This window comes from Bombus vosnesenskii, unplaced genomic scaffold (assembly GCF_011952255.1).
Source record: "Bombus vosnesenskii isolate JDL3184/JDL3185 unplaced genomic scaffold, Bvos_JDL3184-5_v1.1 scf7180000013264, whole genome shotgun sequence".
NCBI classification, from domain to species: domain Eukaryota; kingdom Metazoa; phylum Arthropoda; class Insecta; order Hymenoptera; family Apidae; genus Bombus; species Bombus vosnesenskii.
Window position 1 is genome coordinate 6489865 of NW_022882924.1, and position 15740 is coordinate 6505604.

General features: G+C 37.8%; 1 protein-coding gene across 28 annotated transcripts in view; it reads left to right on the plus strand.

The window, feature by feature from the left end:
* Nucleotides 1–15740, plus strand: part of LOC117235194 (patronin) — an 86822-nt gene that overhangs the window by 13414 nt on the left and 57668 nt on the right. Inside the window, exon 1 of one of the 28 annotated variants that reach the window (XM_033497119.1) lies at nucleotides 7313–7774. The exons of the other annotated variants lie outside the window; for them this stretch is intronic. Within the exon in view, the coding sequence (XP_033353010.1) occupies nucleotides 7667–7774 (108 nt within the window). The 5' untranslated portion in view covers nucleotides 7313–7666. Of the gene's footprint in view, nucleotides 1–7312; nucleotides 7775–15740 lie in introns of those variants that run through there. 28 annotated transcript variants of the gene reach the window in all.

Here is a 15740-nt window from a genome sequence, read left to right on the forward strand (position 1 = left end):
GTTTACTTTTCGATACGCTTCTTGATTTAGCTTCTCCTGCAAAACGTACAAAGTTTACTTGATAACGCAGTGTAGTTTATTCACCTGCATTAGATAACGTAAAGATACCAATATACGCAGTATAGATACGCGAACATCTTCTTCCAGCTCATATTACGTTCCATAGAGTCGATGACAGTATAATTTTTTTCGAACGAGGGGCGTTACGATTAAATGTATATTATTATTGTTAATTCTCTTTAGAGAGTTTCAACTTGTAATTTTCTAGCTCTGTAAGAAGGCGATAAGTACCGCTTTCAGTCATCAATTCGCCATTAGGTAGAAAAAGCTCGGTAGATACGACTCAACGTGCTATTATCACAAATTTGCCAAAGTGTTCGGATGTATTTGAGCGGTGGTGTATATCAAAGCTGAAATATCTATTTTATTTTTTTCCATTAAAAAGATCCAACCTCCCTTCCCATAGAATAAACAGTCTGAAACTCTTTTTTAGCGGAAGCGTAAGCGGATAAGCGCTCATGAACGATAGTATATGGTAGAAGCGATGAATGGTATCGCCGGCGATGTGTTAAAATTCTGACACAAAAATAACCTGCTTTTTCGAGAACATGTCGTAAAATTGCCAATGAAAATCTCCATGTATTTTGTTCCGTTGAACGAGGTACATTTACGATGCAGCTGTACTTGCAATATTCTGCTGTGCTTTTTATCGCACTGTTACATATTTATCATATTTACATTATTAAATTGCGAAGAATGATAATAGGATTACTAATGATAGCAATCATAGGATGAGACGTAATAACGTTAGCTGCAATGTTGCCACTAGTAGAACAATAGGCAAACATAGCACGGCGAAGTTTACTGCTAGTTAGGTTTCTTTGCTCGTAGCTTGTAACTACACACTGTTTCCTTAGTCTTTGTTCTTTAACCTTCTCAGTTAGTTGAACGAGCGTTTAGTTCAGGATATTAGATATATGTACGTATGCGAAATTTATGGCAACGTACGCTTTCAGAGCAAACAAGATTTCCTGATAATATTTGAGAATTGGTTCAGATAAATAAGCTGTTAATTTGCTGAAATGTCTGCTATCTTATTAATCATGTTGAATTTCTAATATTTTATGGATGCAGTAGGTTGCAACATTAATTTAGATGTAATTTCTTATTCGTTTTTTCATCAATCGAAAATATACATTTTTCATTTCTTTCACAGTGTAATTCTGCTCATTAAATTACAATTTTTATGATAGGCAATCAATATGATTCTGTTTTGTAACTCAACAATTTTTTAATCGATAGTTTTAATAACTATTAAGCTTTTAAACTGAGTTTCGTAAACATTGATTTAAAAAATAGAATAAGAATAGAAAAATGAAGGAGAAATAAATAAATAGTTGCTTTAATTCCATACTATTGCTCGATTGGTAAATTAATTGTTCTATTTATATCGTTTTATCCTATTTCATTTATTTTACCATAATAAATAACGTTAACGGCATAGCAATATTCTCTCGTATAACGAACTCATTGGAGAATCTTAATGTTTGATGTTAGGCCTTTCTTTAATTGGATGATGGACGATCGTCATCACGGCCGTTATACAATACGATTGTCAAGGATGGGAACGATTGTCAACAATAATTTACTGTTTTACCTACTTATCCAATCGTTTATGCACACTATGCGGTAATAATATGTATCCGTTAGTTTTTTAATGGTCTCTCATTTTCTAGTCAGGCTTCTTTAACTTTCATTTCGTATTCATAATCAAGTTCATCGCGTGTTAAACAAAATTGTAAAAAAGCGTGATGGACACCATTATGTTTTAGCATCTTCGTTCACCTAGAGCATTATTTAAATTTTACATATAACGAATCGTTCGTAGTTCGTGATTCAGGAAAGAATTTCTCGCCTTACAGCGCTTAACAGCACTTTAGAAATAATTTACTGACACAATTTTGGATACATTAACGGATGTAATTAAAATAATTTCGAATAAACTAACTACGTTTGAAAATGCGTTGTTCGTATGAAATACAAAATCCGATAGGAAATTTATCATTGCTCTTTTAGTTGATGTTGTATCAAAAAGGTTGACGAACAGTAAATATACATGAGCATAGTCAAGTTCTGTTAGAGTCGAAGGGATTTTCCCTAAATTTTGTATCGTAACTTATCACAGAAGCGAATACTTCCAGGTTTTTTTAATTACAAATTTTCACGCGTCACTGTAATGGAATCAAAGAACTGTAAGAAAATTAGAAATGTGAGGAAAGGAAAAAGATTTGTAAAATCTCGCTTGTCGTAAAAACTGGTATAAATTTCCTGTAATTGAAAATGAAATGAATTAAATGGTATAATTTGTGAATCAAATCCTTATTATTACGTTCTAAAGTATTTCCTTGGGAAAGAGAGAATAAGATCATTCGTTTACATGGAAATTAGTATGTATGTATAACTTCATCGCAATTCAGGAGATAACGACGTACATATGTATTTCACGTTCAAATACTCAGCAGTGTTCCATGACAGTAAATCATCAGGCGAGGTTCCATGCTATAGAGAAACGTGATGGGATTAAATAAGTCGTTCACGCTTGTACTCAAGAGGGAACCGATGCACGCAATTCTGTAATATTCTCGTGTAGTAAGCTTCTCCAAAAAACGAGATCACCATGCTTTTTCATACACACATTCTTTTGCCAGTAGAAGTTTGCGAAAAGTTAAAATAGCTTCCAGAAGTTTCCAATCGCAAAGAAACATAGAAGCATGGAGTATAGCGTGGTTTACAAACTCTACTGTCTGTTTAAACTTCGTGCGAAAGTAACTTTATTATTATTATAATGTTTAGTACGTTTCACAAAAGAATTCTTCGCTGTGTATAGCACGAAGTTGAGAGTCGTAGCACAAAAACGTTATTAAACCTTTGTAGGAAAAATATACAACGTATATTTCTGAGGTGGATAGGTCGTGATAGGTGCTGAAGAAAGACTAAAGTATAATTTATATATAAGTATATTTATTAACAATACTCTCGATGTACACTTTACGTAGAGCTCACGATTATACTTAGCGGTTCGTACTTCGCGGTTACAACTCGATTTCTAGACGATGCGTTACGATAGCGTTCAGAAGAGTGCGCGATACAAGTTCGGATGATGATTGCTCAAGATGCGTCAAGGAATTCTAGTTAACTACCAACTGACTTTCCGTCACGAGAATACTGCAGAGGAAAATTATAACGAGGTGTGTCTAAGAATACAAGATCATCGGATTCTTCGAGGAAAGCCTTTTTTAATATTTGTTAAAATTACAATCAATTCTCGCGTTGAGAATTTTCAGTAATTTTTCTGGCGTGGCGCAGTAACATGGCTAATTATTTATAATAAGTTGACACTTATTATAGATAAGTATAATTTGTACGTAGGTATTGTAAATAAGTAAATGTTACTTAATTTAAATAACTAGTTGAATCTATCGTTTAGGTCTAGCGGGTAGTGTCTCTTCAGCCTGCGGATCTGGTCCGTCGTATCAAGTAGTCCAGTGATTAGGGGGTTTCGGTGTTTGTTGACTCTTTTGCTATATCTGTCGCTATATTTTGCTATTTCCTCTTTGACTGTGGGTATCTTGAGGTCGCGGTGTATTGTTTCGTTGGTAACATACCAAGGTGCATCAATTAGGGATCCTAGCGTTTTCGATTGAAAGCGTTGAAGTATTTCAATGTTGGAGTTGCTTGCTGTTCCCCATAGTTGGAGTCTGTAGGTCCAGACAGGTTTTATTACGGTCTTGTAGAGGGTAATTTTATTCTGTATGTTTAGTTTGGAGCGTCGGCCCGTGAGCCAATAGAATTTTTTTAGTTTGTCCTTTAGTTGCTTCGTTTTATCTGAGATATGTTTTTTCCAAGTTAGCCTCCTGTCCAGGGTCATGCCCAGATATCTGACTGAGTCCTTGCTAGGAATTATTGTGTTGTTAATGGTGATCTGGGGGCAGGTTTGTTTTCGGAGCGTGAAGGTTACACGTGAGGATTTTTTTTCGTTAATTTTGAAGCCCCATTCATGAAACCACTTTTCCATGGAGTCGAGACATCGCTGGAGAATGGATGAGGCAATTACCGGGTCTGCGTTGGTTGCTAATAACGCTGTGTCGTCAGCAAATGTTGCTATTGTTATCTCGTTTGATATAGGTAAGTCAGCAGTGTAGATGGAGAACAGTAGGGGTCCGAGGACACTACCTTGGGGTATGCCAGATTCTATTGGGAATGTTGCAGAAGTGGTGTCTAAGCATTTAAACATGAATTGTCTATTGGTTATGTAGGATTTTAGGATGGAGTAGTAGGGGTGTGGTAGGATTTTTTTAAGTTTGTATAGTAGCCCTTCATACCATACTTTGTCGAATGCCTGTGAAAGCTTTCGTTAGGAAAATGAGGGAAATGGAAGTCGTTGTGAATTGGTTAATCTCTAAGTTGATGGTTGAGGAAAGATGCTAACCGTCTTCGAGAGAAAGTTGCTAGCATTTAGGGAATACGAAGACAAAGACTATTTGTTCGTTTGAAGAACCTTAGCTAGAGAATTCTAAGATTTATAACGGATCCTTAGGCTAATTGCAAATATGCTATTAACATTTTCGACATCTGGCGATGGTCTCTTGCGAAGGACAGAGTCTTTGTGTAGCGGATCACGGGACAGAAACCGTTGGAAAGTTTGCTGTCGAGTGTTGTTGCATTTCTTAATTCGGCGAATTTGTGCAAAATCATTTTTATATTGTTCGTTTGTATTACGTTGTAAGATCGTGGCGTTTTTACCTCGCATTTTTATTCGAAGAACATATTGGCAAACGTGATGCGAAATTTCAGTTTAACGATGTTGAGAAATGTCATCGTTCAGCAGCGTGCAACGTCACAAAGTAACGTTGCTTTTAATTTCATGTATTTTGGGAGTATTAAACGAGTAGGTTTCCGGTAACACAGCTACAAAGTTTTCCGAATTTCGACAGAGAAATAGTTAATTACAGTGGTTGCGGAGTTTCTCGGTAACAGAATAACTAATTGCAGTGCATACAGAGTTACTCAGGTAGCTACAGGTATAACTAATCGCAGCAAGCAACACTTATTTTCTGCTAACTTTGATTCCCGCTGGGAAGTATATTTCTATCGACTATTTAAGGAACGATGGATTTGCAAAGGGGGGGAATAACAAATGTATTTCTATTAACTGAAAGCTATACGGTGTTCATACTCGTTTATATCATGCTATGCTATTAAAGAGAGGATGCTCGTTTCCCCTTCAAGGAAAAATCCTGTTCCGATGATGGAATGAAATTCCTTTCTTTACGTTAGTTACAGAAATTTTAAAGTCTATCCATTTTGGTTTTTAGCGAGATCACGTACTTCTACATATGTGTGTTACAAGCTTCATGTACATATAACGCGCGCGCGCTTGCATGCGATGTACTTTTGCATATTATAAATGTATGACGTTAATATTATACAACAGACGAACAAAATTATTATGCGGTGTATTATCTTTTATTTCATGGCGAAGTAAATCACCGAAAATGCATAAAAATGATTTCCTTTCTGTGTAATTCCGTATCTTCATACGTCGCGTATCTCGTCACATTTAAAAACGCACGAAAAATCTACAGTCCGGACAACGCCTACGTCCTAAATTTCCCTGCAACAACCTGTCAAACAGATTCCACTGAGAATCAATCTTATCGTACCGCTTTCTCTCACGATTCGACATCGACAAAAGCAAACGGAAAATTAACATCTACGCACTTTCGACTCTACCCGATACGATCGAGCGAAGAAATTTCTCATCGTCTGTTCAGGGTAGACTCGTTCGCAGCAGTTTTCCTCGAACCGCTGCCCTCGCGGTTCATTACGGGCCGTAATTTACGGTCTCTCGATTAAGAACGATTTTCTCGTTTCCTGGCGTCCTTCGCTATACTCTGCTGCGGTACTGGTACGAAAGGAAGAGCATCTCGTCCAGTCACGTCCCTTGTGAAAAGACGCCTTCTTCTGCAACCTACCGCCAATCGACTTACTACATATGTGAATCACAATGATTCGCCTTCCCCCTCCGGTTTCCAGCGTCACAGACCTAACGATATTCGTGCGAGTGCACGAGGCCTAGAGGAGCACGCCAGCTGACTCACGCAGCCACCACCATAGAGTCCTCTCCACACGCGCACACACACACACAAACACATACACGAGCTCTCTTTCGCTCCTCTCTTGCCTGGCATACACCGAGAAAGAGAATGAAGCCACGTTTCGCCTCTAGTCTCGCTCCAAACTCGGAACACTTCTGGTATTCGCGGTCAGTTCCGTTCTCTAGCAGCTCGGCGCGCCACGCTGATTAACGGCCCGTCGATTTCCTCACGGACATTTAACGATTTCCCAGGGAAAATAGACACAGTTCATCAGGATCGTGTGTACAACGCTTGAAATTATCGGCTTGTTGGAAAATTATAATGGAAGCCTGATTTTAATAACGATTGACGTTTACGTAGAGTTTAACGTGGCTTCGTTAAAAGTTCCAAGTTCGCTTTTTTTTTACATCATTTTTTACGTCATCGAAGATTACTAAAATGTGCGGTCGATAAAGGAGAATCTTGCGTAATCGAACCGAGGATATTCAGAGAAGCTGATGGATCGAAAGTGATTCTATTATAACTGTGCCAGTGTTCGGTTTCGGTTTTTATTCAATTCTCGTGACTGTTCGAAGATCGCGCAATCTCGCGCAATTGACCAAGCAGATTTCTGTATGGTCGATATAGTGGAAAAAGGACACGTTCAGAGAAGCTTCAGGATCGATAGTATCTTTATATTTTTGTCTGTGTTTGCTTCCCTCGTGCCCGTTTCTCCGCCGTATTTTGTAATGTAAATCATGGATAGCAGCGGTGCTAGATATACGCGGGAAGGAATGACAATGTACCAAACGGGTATCGTTCTTTTATGCGACGCCACGGTTGAATCAGTTTTGCAGCGACGACTGCGTTAAGATCAGTCTCTGGCTCCTTGCCACGTGAAATTTGATTCACTCCGATATTATATCGCAGGAATGCACTCGACTTTGTTACGACGGAAATTACGAGTACGAATCTCTACAGACCAATATTTTATATAAATCTTTTCTACGCTATCGTGTTCGATCCCCGATGACCTTCCACACGAACTTCCTTGTTACGATGTAAATTCAGAAATAGTCAGAATACGAAAGAGTACTTAGCACTGTCGTCTGTGGAATTTTGATGGTTTCCTAATTTTCGCTGCTCGAGTTCGATATGAAGATAAAGGGAGTTGCTACGTGTAAAATTGATTAAAAATGTATGCACGATGGAAAATTTATTAAATAGAAATTATATTTTTGGAGATATTTCACGAAGAGACAAGAAACTGGTAATATCGTTTTGTACGTGTAATTAATAGTTTACGTGCAATTGATGATTTTCTACGTGAAAGAAGGAAAAATCGCGGTTCACTATGGAACGGCGGGTTTTTAAATAATTCGAGGTTGAAAGTGTCGGAATTTAGTGATTTCGTAAGCAACGTTCGTAAATCATCGCCGTGGTTCGATGAGTTTTTGGAAAGTGTCGATGTCGTACTGTGCACAGTGGCATTGCCGGTGACGTTCTCGAAACAAACAACAGTTTCTAGGATGGCTAGCGAAGTGATGCTGGCGCCCACCACGACGCCTGGAACATCTAGACGGGAAATAGACGACGTCAGAGATATGGTTAGAAACGCGACCGTAACCACCATTTACGTAAGTTACGAGATTCTCTATCTATAGTATCACGCTAGACACAATGTAGACTACCGGATTACAGCGGTTATTAATCTTCCCTTCCCTTCCCCGATAGTGTTTCTTATCGAACGATCTTGCGGAAAACTTATCTTCTAACTTCGCTTTGCAACGTCCGAACGCGAAATTTTTGAAATTTTTGACCGTGACTGCAACGTGAAAGTATAAAGTACGTAGCTACGTAGGTTTCATGACGTTGAGTTGGAGATGAGACGAAGCCTTTAGGTGGAGCATGATATTAAGCAAATTATAAAAGTTTGCCTGAAATTGATCGCTCGAGGATTACCACTTCACAGTTGGACAGGAGAATCGCTGCAAATTAAACTCGCGTTTAAAAAGTATCAAAAGTAGGACGTACGTTTCTAGCAAACCTTTTATCTACGATGATTTTGATTTTACATGGAATTATTCAGCCTTTCTTTCAGACCACCGTATACGTTTCCTGTAAAGCGGTATCTTTCGTCAATGATTTTATCTGCACGATATAACTGGTGTATAGAAATAAATTAAACGCGAGCAGGATATCGAAATCAGGTTTCATATAACGAACACGGTTCGAAATCTTCGCCATTAATTTGCAAGATTGTTGACTAAACTAACGGCGTATATTTAACGCGTTTATTTATGCACGTTGTCTAGTGTTACTTGCTCGATTTAAGAGAAAACTAGGCCGCGTAGAAAATTAATAACGATTGCGATACGAGATAGTTTCGAAGGAAATTTCGCGATATCGGTTGTATCTGGTAGTTGTTCGCTGAAGCAACTTCGGTTGCACAGGTTATCGGTTAAATGTATATCCGTTACACGGTCGACGTTTATCGTTGATCGATGAAAGAAATCTGCAACTACTACGATATTTCCGTGATTCATTGGCAGTCGTCGCGCCGGGAAACGCAGTAGTTTACGCGTGGAAAAAGTCAGCTCGTAGATCGAGATCGTAAAAATAAGTGCTTGTAAATTCGAGATCGTAAAAATATATGCTTTTGCAATTGTGTTTTTCGTTCGGTATAAAATTGAACGTTAAAATAACGTATTGACGAAGTTGTGAAAGATTCACTCGAAAAGTTTTGTTAATTTTCTTCGCTACTACGTGATTCATGAATTGCAAACACGTTAATCTACATCCATTATTCAATTTGTTTGTTGCAACGATGTTATCGTTGTTGAATAGTATTTGTCATTTTTAGACATTTGGAAATTACAATGATACGAACGTATTAATTTTTGTTACACGGACATTCCATCTCCGATATCGAATTTTATTATTTCAATTTCTTCGATAGTAGCAATGTTATCTTTGTATAACGTTATCACTGTTGAATAGCATTTTTCATTGTTAGACATTTGCAAATGATAATGATACGAACGTATGAATTTTTGTTACACGGACATTCCATCTCCGATACCGAATTTTATTATTTCAATTTCTTCGATACTCTAGAGAACCTTACGTGTCACACTTTACACACAGCAATTTGTTCTTATCTGTTAACTAATGAATATTACAGTGTAAAATTGCTCTAATAAATAATATAAAGTGTGCTTCGATAGAATTAAGATAAATTACACTCCAATAATCTTAATAACTCTTCGTAGCAAGAGTTTCTAGTTCAATGTACTGTTCGAGGTCACAAGCTACCATAATTAGATTTATGAGCGAGATTGCAACCGCGTGTTAATACTAGTACGTGACGTGTTTCGAGCTAAGGAACATATTTCGGATGCAATGTACGTAATTTCGTTATTCTCACTTGTTTACTAGAACTGCTCGTCGTATGACCGCAGTGACGAAGGACAATAATGTCAAGGACAAGATTTCGCTCTCAAACCGTGAAATGGTCACGGTGTCTGAACAGTAATGATCGTGAATGGTGTCATTTTTAGCGATGCGGCATTGTCGATTTATGTTCTGCTACCAGCGTTAGGGCAAACGAGACTTTTTGCTTCTTTAAGGTTGGTTTTACTCGAAGGTAACAAAGGATCCTCGCCGGTTTCTCAGCAAGGGAGATATTTTATATAGGGAAAAAGAAAGGACAATTTACTGGAATTCTGATAGAGGTGTGCAAGTTATTATCCACGTTCAGTCGAGAAGACTGAAGATTCGGTATGCGGCGAAGCAACGTCTAAGAATGCTACCATTGCCAAAGTCCAATAAAATGAGTATTTCGCTGACAGAAGCACAAGAACGAATCTGTTCGTTTAACAATGGCGAGAAACGAGTGAACAAATTTTATGCTTGTAATTATTCTTGTAAAACCAATCAAGTTTTATTTCCTTACCGATTTCGTCGTATTTCGCTTCGCCTCTGATTATCAGATTGTTTCATCCGATAAATCGAGGAAATCTGACAGGAGTTTTGTCTTCGTCGCGTGTGAGCCCTTCGGTTGTAAACGTAAAATGGCACTTTGCGTTGCTTGTCCATTCTGTATTCTCGAGAAAACGAACCGCGTGTAAGCTGGCGCTTTTAAAGCGTTCCCATAGATCGCCACGGTGTAATTTTCTATACGCTTCGAAAGATTTTCAATGTTCTGGGTGTTGTCGACTCGTTGCACAACTAATTAACAGGGTGATCACGTATTCAACATACAAGAGCTAGTGTAGTCGTACGCTTCGCGTGTCTGCGTGCATCTCGCACTTCCTTTCGGTTCTGCGTGGATTGATATGGTGAACGCGTAGGTTCGGAATGACGTTCGGGGTATCTACTTTTGCAAACCAGTCAGGATGTTACAAGAAATCGCAATGGTTTGATAAATAAAGTTCTCTGGGCGTAACGTCGCGCCGCCGTCTCCCTGGCCGCGTTGTCGCCCATGAATGTGTAGACTAGACACTCTAATCTCTCGTTACTTCAACAATGACCGGTTTAACGAACGTGGGTGGTGATCGATCGACGCAATAATTTCGTATTAATGAGTTTTTGATCAGGTGTTAGATGGAAAAAAAGGCTTTCGAAAGTTGCGTTTTTCCCTTTCGATTTTACGATCGATGGATTTTATCGATTGTATTAATTGAGAAATGATTCTAGCGCGTATTAATAACGGCAAGATCAAGCTCTAATAGAAATTAATCGATTTCCTTTGTTGAAGTTTCACCGTTTTTAAAAATTAAAAATTTTTCTTCATCATACGTGTATGTCTATGAAGAAAAAAATATATTTAAAATCGATCGACGAGGTGTGGTCAACGACGTAGATACAGCGAATTTGTCGTCGAGAAGCTTTTCAGAAAGAGAGAGAGAAAGAGAAAAACATGGAAACTTTTACGATTGTATAACGGAGCATGATATTCATAGTAACTGCGAAGAATTTAAATGAACGTCTTGTAAGGTTAATTAGAACGTTGAACGACGGATGCAGAGATAAATGATGATAGGATGAATTCTTAAAATACCTCTTATTATTTTACTTCTTCTTTTTTCTCTTTATCGAGTTAACCCTCCCGTAATTAAACGTGGTAACCATTATTACGCTTTTCTTCATTGTTAGAAATATCAAGATCATGCGCCCAGATTATATACATTCGCCAACTTTTCCGACTTCAACGCGTTTTGTTTTATATTGTGCATTCCGTTTCCATTTCCGTTCTTCGTTTTATTCGCTGTGTGATATACTGTAAATTCGTTTTTAGAAAATGGGCCAGGTAGCCCGAGGTAAAAGTAATATCGCACGAATACACTACGCCTGAAAATAGTAGCAACACTATACCTTTCGCAGTTCAGCGTTTCACTGCTCCATCAATACGCATATTTTTCTTCGATGTTGCCTTTTATCGAAATAAAGTAATATAGAACCTTCTAATAACAATTTCGTAGAAATTGTAACTAACTTATTAGTGATAGCTATTAGGATTGAAACAATACCATTAATATAGTGAAATTTTGTAAAAACCAATCAATTTATAAGGAATCGTTTGTCTTCAATCTTCGTTCGGTTGATGGATTATAAGTCTCATGCACGAAAAATTTGACACATACAGGGTGTCACCGTATAACATGTGGCATGTTCAAGTATATTTGGTAAATTTCCAAACTCGATTTTATCGAAAGCTAAAGCTCAAATGAAAAAATTGTATTCCATATTTCGTTCTTATTTTTTCATAAGGGATCACCTCGTGCCTGTACATGTTATTTGGTCGCATCCTGTACGTACGGCCGTTGCTATTTAACTTTACCGTAATTTATAACTGGGCCGAGGGCTCGATAAAAACTCCGGTAGGGTGCTTGAGTGAATGTTTGGAAAGTCGATAGCCGGCGACTCGAAGTCGCCGTGCTCTGAGTGCTATGAGGTGTTGGCGATGATACGACTGTTTAGAGGGTGCGTGAGATAGTTTTCCCAATGGCAAGCGACGCGACGACGTCGCGTTACCGAAGAACAAAGACTTTGTTCAAAGGATCTGGCTACGAACTGTGGAAGACAGCGATGCCTTTTTGATAAGCTTTCGAGCTGCAGCGACTAAACCGTGCACCACTTATTCCAATATCTCGAAAGAGTAGCCTTTTATAAAGAATTATAGCATATGTTTTAGAACGTTACAGAATTAAAAGTTGCGAGAAGTTTCAGAATAAAAGTAGATATAATTATAGCAAATCCTGATCGTAGTCGTTAAGTGTTTCAAATGAGAGACATTTGCTTAAAGTATTATTTTACATATAATCTTTCTTTTAACTTTACGTTAACCCTTTATTATTACTTTATTATTACTACGAATGTGACGTTTGAAATGGTTGGAATTGTTTATCACTCGGTGAAATGCTAATTAAATATTCGTGAATCACGAGATTTACGAAGAAGCTTGCAAAGAATTCTTTTCGTCTCTGGCGTCGTGTCTGCTAGCTGGAAACTCTGATAACGTGTATTTTCTTACTTTTCTTTAAGTGATAGATACGTACGTATCGCTATTTAGAGTTATATGGGCGTTTCTTTATGTTCTTCGAACATATCGAGGAAGATATTTCCCAATAAGAAGATAGAGACTGATTAAAATTGTTAAATTCGTTCGACTTACGGTATACTAAATATTTTTAAACTTTCTCAGTGTTTGATAAGTTTTCACGTTGCTCGAACTGCTGTTAAAAATAAACAACTTCGTTCTATATATCGATCAGCAGGCGCTTCCGCTTCTAAGCTTGTTCGCGTTAATTTTCGTTATCTCGGTGAAAAAATCCTGTAAACAGAAGCAATGAAAATAGATGCTGGGTATTTTTTTTCGTCTTTTTACGAAGAAATCATCGTTTCGCGAAATTAAAAGAATTAAACGTTCGAGAATTCTTGTTCAGTCTCACCGTGAGACCTTTGTGATCCTTGTAGGCGGATCGAAATGTGAGAACCAGCCGCTTCCTTGTTTGGTAACGCTGATCAACGCTTTCCAGCACTTTTTATTCATCCGTGACAACATATCTGGTCTCCTTACGGATAATTTACTGCAGAGTTTCGCTAGGTTTTTTTTTTTTAAGAAAGTCTTATTAGAATCTTAGATATCGCGAAATTTATTCAAATTAGAATTTCTAGAAAGTAAGATTGCATTTCAGTCTGAAGGATTATTTAATAGCTTTCTTCCAGGTTTTTTTTTTGGATACTTGCACTTATTACAATTAAGACATTAAAATTTACGAAAAGAATTATGCCTGAACGCGGAAAGTTATTACGACGAATATCTTTGGAATTTCAAGTGCTTTCGAATTTATTCAAATTCGTATCGTATTGTATATTGTTTATTCTAACGAGGCTCGTAGCCTGCTACAATCTTTGTTTACGTAAGCGCACGGTTGCTTGGCTTTCTTTTACCTTTATGTTGCAGTTATTTCACTTAATAATCTATTTAGCTTATCAAATAATTGTAAGTCTTACCCTACTATCTTATATTATAATATATTCCAGCTTTGCTTTGTCATGACTCATTATTAGACTGCGGATTTTTATGCGTTTATAGGAAGTGTGAAACCGCAAAATTGCACAGAATGCACATAATACGGAAATATATGTAAAGTACTAAAATGCTCTCTATATAATACTTCATAAGCTAAACACTTTTCCTACCGAGGTTTTATTTTCTCAATGAAATATTCTAAATTCAATATTCTCAACAGTATGGGTTTGCCCGAAAATCCGCGGTCTATTCGTTATCTATCACACTATAATATTGGGTTGGCAACTAAGTGATTGCGAATTTTGTGAATATCGCCTAATGACGAAATCCGCAATCATTTAGTTGCCAACAAAATACCTTATAATATATCTCTTTATCACAGCTCGCTTTATGTTTACTATTTTATACCTATTATTACTGGTATTCGGTTTCTTTGAGGATTGAGGTTTCCTTGAGGTTTCCTTGAGGTTTCTTTGGGACGTTATCGCATGTGGACTTGCTCCTCCAGGCATAGTGCCCTTATTTTCTTGCTTCCTTCCATAAAGTTCGTTAGTTCTCATATTTATCTCTCTGTATTTGTTCTTGCTGTTTCTGCCCACTCGCTGGTTTTTCGTATGTTGACCTAATTCGCTCGTACATGGAGCATTTGCTTAATACGTCGTTCCTATTACACATCCGGCGTGACAGGCTTTTTTTCTGTTTTGTTTCTTATCCCGGTTTCTGTTGCCTGTGCTAAGTTTCTTGCCACGCTTAATTCTCATATTATCCGTTTAGTCGATTGACGAGTGTTCATCTTGAAATACTCGGCGCTTTCAAACATTTCCATATCTCTGATACCTCTCTATGTTTCACTCTATGGATCCTTGTATTCTATTGTTATCCTCCCCGACTAGTTTTTCTCTCAGTATTTTCCCTTGAGTTTTCTTCTGTACTCTATCGTTTCCTGAGTGTTATCGAATTTACAGCATCGTACTTTGTTTCTTACTCGCGTGACCCAGTTTCTTTCTGTGTTCGGCGATCTTTTGTTCAGTTCTTTCAGTTCTTCCCGACGACTTTCGCGCAATTTATTGAAATTAGGATTGTACAATTTGTAAAAAAAATGAAGGAATCATGGAGCAAACGTTGGGCGAGAAGCGAGAAGAGTAGTAAAAGACGGTCGAGGCGGCAAAATTCATAGGATGGAGGAATTTCGAATTGGCTCTTCCGTGCCTTTCAGCGTGCATACTATATAATGATTCTATGCCTGAAACGGCTTCTTTAACGATCTAGCTGAGATATCAGAGTGGGTGCTTTGAAATAAATTCTGAAAAGTCGTACCGTTGTGCGTCGGTTCGTTCGAGTGCTTCTTTTCTGACACAGTGCTCTTTCTAGCAGTTTCGCCAACATTTACTCGAATTTCTCGAGTTCTCTTCGAATCGTCACCCCGTCATCGCCTCGTACAGAAGCGACGAACATTTGCAGGATCGGTGAAAGCAAATTGGTACAACTACATTCTAAAACCTTCTTTTTCCTCTTCTGTTTCGTACGTTGCAAAGGAGTATTCGCGTAGCTGAGGGAACAAGAAAAGATAATGGAATTGGACTTAACAACGAATTCTACGCTCATGTAAAAGACGTTTAATTTCTTAAAAAAGGATTTAAAACTAAAGTTAGTCACCGGTATTTTACATCTCGTATCTTTTCTTCTTAATCCAGGCTGTTCGACGTTGTTCCAAAGAAATAGTGATCTATCCGAGAAGATTTCAGAAAGAATCACAAGATGTGAATTTTCGACCAGTTTCCCAGTAGTACCTTTCGAAGATCGAATATTTAAAGGTTGTTCAGGATTGATTCTGGTCGTTCTAAACATTGTTCTAAAGTATTATTTCGATATCGTATCTGGCTTAGGAGATAATTTTTAAAAAGAACCGACTCGATAAAGCGATGGACGTTTCTCTTCATTTTAACAACGATGGCGAAAGGTTTTTCTTTTGGAGCAAGTGCTTAGATTAGACAGTTTGAAGATCGGGACGCGAATACAGAGGCGACTTTGCTCTTGCGTTGACGACTTTTTATCAACTTGGAAGT